Source organism: Argentina silus (genome assembly GCF_951799395.1).
Source record: "Argentina silus genome assembly, chromosome: 3".
Taxonomy (NCBI): domain Eukaryota; kingdom Metazoa; phylum Chordata; class Actinopteri; order Argentiniformes; family Argentinidae; genus Argentina; species Argentina silus.
In genome coordinates, this window is record NC_139657.1 from 9,283,759 (window position 1) to 9,286,258 (window position 2,500).

General features: G+C 45.9%; 1 protein-coding gene across 1 annotated transcript in view; it reads right to left on the reverse strand.

Moving 5' to 3' along the window:
* The window catches only part of ptprq (protein tyrosine phosphatase receptor type Q), a gene marked incomplete at its 5' end in the record, with an annotated part of 50,184 nt that overhangs the window by 4,775 nt on the left and 42,909 nt on the right, over positions 1 to 2,500 (reverse strand). Inside the window, 5 exons of the mRNA XM_083665733.1 lie at positions 773 to 799; positions 1,482 to 1,526; positions 1,849 to 1,977; positions 2,127 to 2,226; positions 2,373 to 2,446. Of these exons, the coding sequence (XP_083521859.1) occupies positions 773 to 799; positions 1,482 to 1,526; positions 1,849 to 1,977; positions 2,127 to 2,226; positions 2,373 to 2,446 (375 nt within the window). The remainder of the gene's footprint in view (positions 1 to 772; positions 800 to 1,481; positions 1,527 to 1,848; positions 1,978 to 2,126; positions 2,227 to 2,372; positions 2,447 to 2,500) is intronic.

Below are 2,500 nucleotides of genomic sequence, written 5' to 3' on the forward strand. Positions count from 1 at the left end.
TAGCGAAACATGGGCCCCACTCAACAATCAGTTCCTCAAACAGGACAAACTCCCTGTCGAAACATTCAATGAAGAGTTCTGCAAAAGCATCCTGCATGTTCAAAGAAAAACACCAAGTAATGCATGTCGAGCAGATTTAGGGCAATGCCCACTAATTAACACCCAAAAAAGACCCCCAAACACTCCGTAACAAAGCCCTAATCTGGCATGAGATCTGGCTCTGCAGAAGAATGCCCTCAGCCAGCTGGTCCTGAGGCTCAGTTCTCCAAACCAAACCAACGCCATAGAGCCTCATGACAGCAACACTAAGGAGATTAGACCTAACCACATTATAAAGACACAAAAAGAGAACTATGTAACATATTGGAAAGAAACTGCCAAAAAAGTAAATTGAGTTGCTATCTGGCCCTAAACAGAGATTACACAGTGGCAAATTACCTGTCAACCGTGACTGAACCAAAATTAAGAAAGTCATTGACGAGTGTGTTATTAGCTTATTACGATTTGTCTTCACTTTCTGATTCTTTTTTTTACCTGTTTACCGTATGATTGTTCAGGATGCTTTGGCAATGTAAACATTTGTTTGTTCATGCCTATAAAGCCAACTGAATTGAATTGAGAGCGCGAGAGAGAGAGATGACAAAATAAGAATATGTTTAGACACGCATTCCAAATGTGGAAGGTAAGACCCGATAAAACACACCGTACGCTCATTACTCATTCACTGCCTAAACACATCAGATACACATCAGATACACATCAGATGACTTACTTGAGAGACTTTCTGTAACTGAGAAGCCTGTAACAGAGTTGACAGAGAAGACCATGAGAACCACAGCGCACACACCCCCAAACCAAACCAAACCAAACCAAACCAAACCAAACCAAACTAAACCAAACCAAACCAAAAACATTTGTCGCAATTACAGCAGACACCAAGATCATCCCCCAGCATCTCTCAGTGACAGAGGAATCAGTGCGCACACACACACACACACCCACACACACACACACACACACACCCACACACACACACACACACACACACACACACACACACATGCACACACACACACACACACACACTACGTCATGTAAAGGCCATGTAAAGATGGTTCACACACTTCACTCCACCACCAGTGAGACAAACGGAGACAATCGGAGAAGCCGATCTACACACACACTCACGACATCATAGAGTACACACACCCTAATATGAACACACACTACTGTACACACCAATAATCCCCTACAAACATGCATGCATGCATGACACACAACCACTTATCTAGGATTATTATGATGACAGACACACACACAGAGGAACAATTTAACCTAAATATGGATGTGATTAAAACAGGCTGGGTAACACAGCAAGACACATTTAGAACACTACACACGTGGTGCGCTATACACACACACACACACACACACACACACACACACACACACACACACACACACACACACCAGCAACTTACTGGATGACAAATATCTCCTTCCGTCTAAAGAAGAAAGAAGAGTACCTGGAAAGAGAGAGAGTGTGAGTGGTGGGTTAGAGAGAAAGCAAAGCACAGTCTGAGGAGAATGAGCAGAATGTGAGCGTAGGCCTGTGCACGTGTGTCTGTGTGTGTGTGTGTGTGTGTGTGTGTGTGTGTGTGTGTGTGTGTCTGTGTGTGTGTGTGTGTGTGTGTGTGTGTCTGTATGTCTGTGTGTATGTGTGTGTATGTAAAGCTGCAGTACTCAGTGCATGAGAACAAAGACCCAGGAGCAGACAGCGCAGAGGAGTAGAAACCCCCCCCCCCCCCCCCCCCCCCCACACACACACACACACACACACACACTGACCGGTTCAGTTTCTCCTCTTTCAGCTCCAGGTCTGCCACAGCGATCAGCTGGTCCAGTTTAAATTTGGTCTCTATAATCTCTGCCTCCCTAGGGGAGTAGGTCCCTCCCTCCTTCTGACGCTGACGGATCCTGCCATTAGAGGAGGGACACGTCAATCACTCAGACACCCATCAGATTGGACTGACGTCCAATCATCACAGTGGATAAGGCCACAGCTGGGGTAAACAGACAGTGTATAGACAGTGGGTGGACAAGGAGAGGAGGAGGAAGGGTCTTACCTGACAGAGGCGTAGATGATGATGATGAGCAGCACGGCCAGGAAGAAGGAAAGGAGGACACCCAGAATGATCTGTTCATCTCTCGTCAACAATCCATCCACTGAGAGAAAAGACAGAGAGAGAGAGAGAGAGAGAGAGAAAGAGAGAGAGAGAATGGAGCATTCATAGAATTCGCATGAGAATAGAAATCAATGGTGTGTGTGTGTGTGTGTGTGTGTGTGTGTGTGTGTGTGTTGGTGAGGTTACCTGCAGTTCTCACATGGTCAGAGTAGTCAGAGTCTGTGGACTGGCCCTGGATGTTAGTGGCTCGGAACTTAAACCTGGAAATGCATACAGAAGGGAACTGTGAATGCCTGCATGTGTACATACTCACA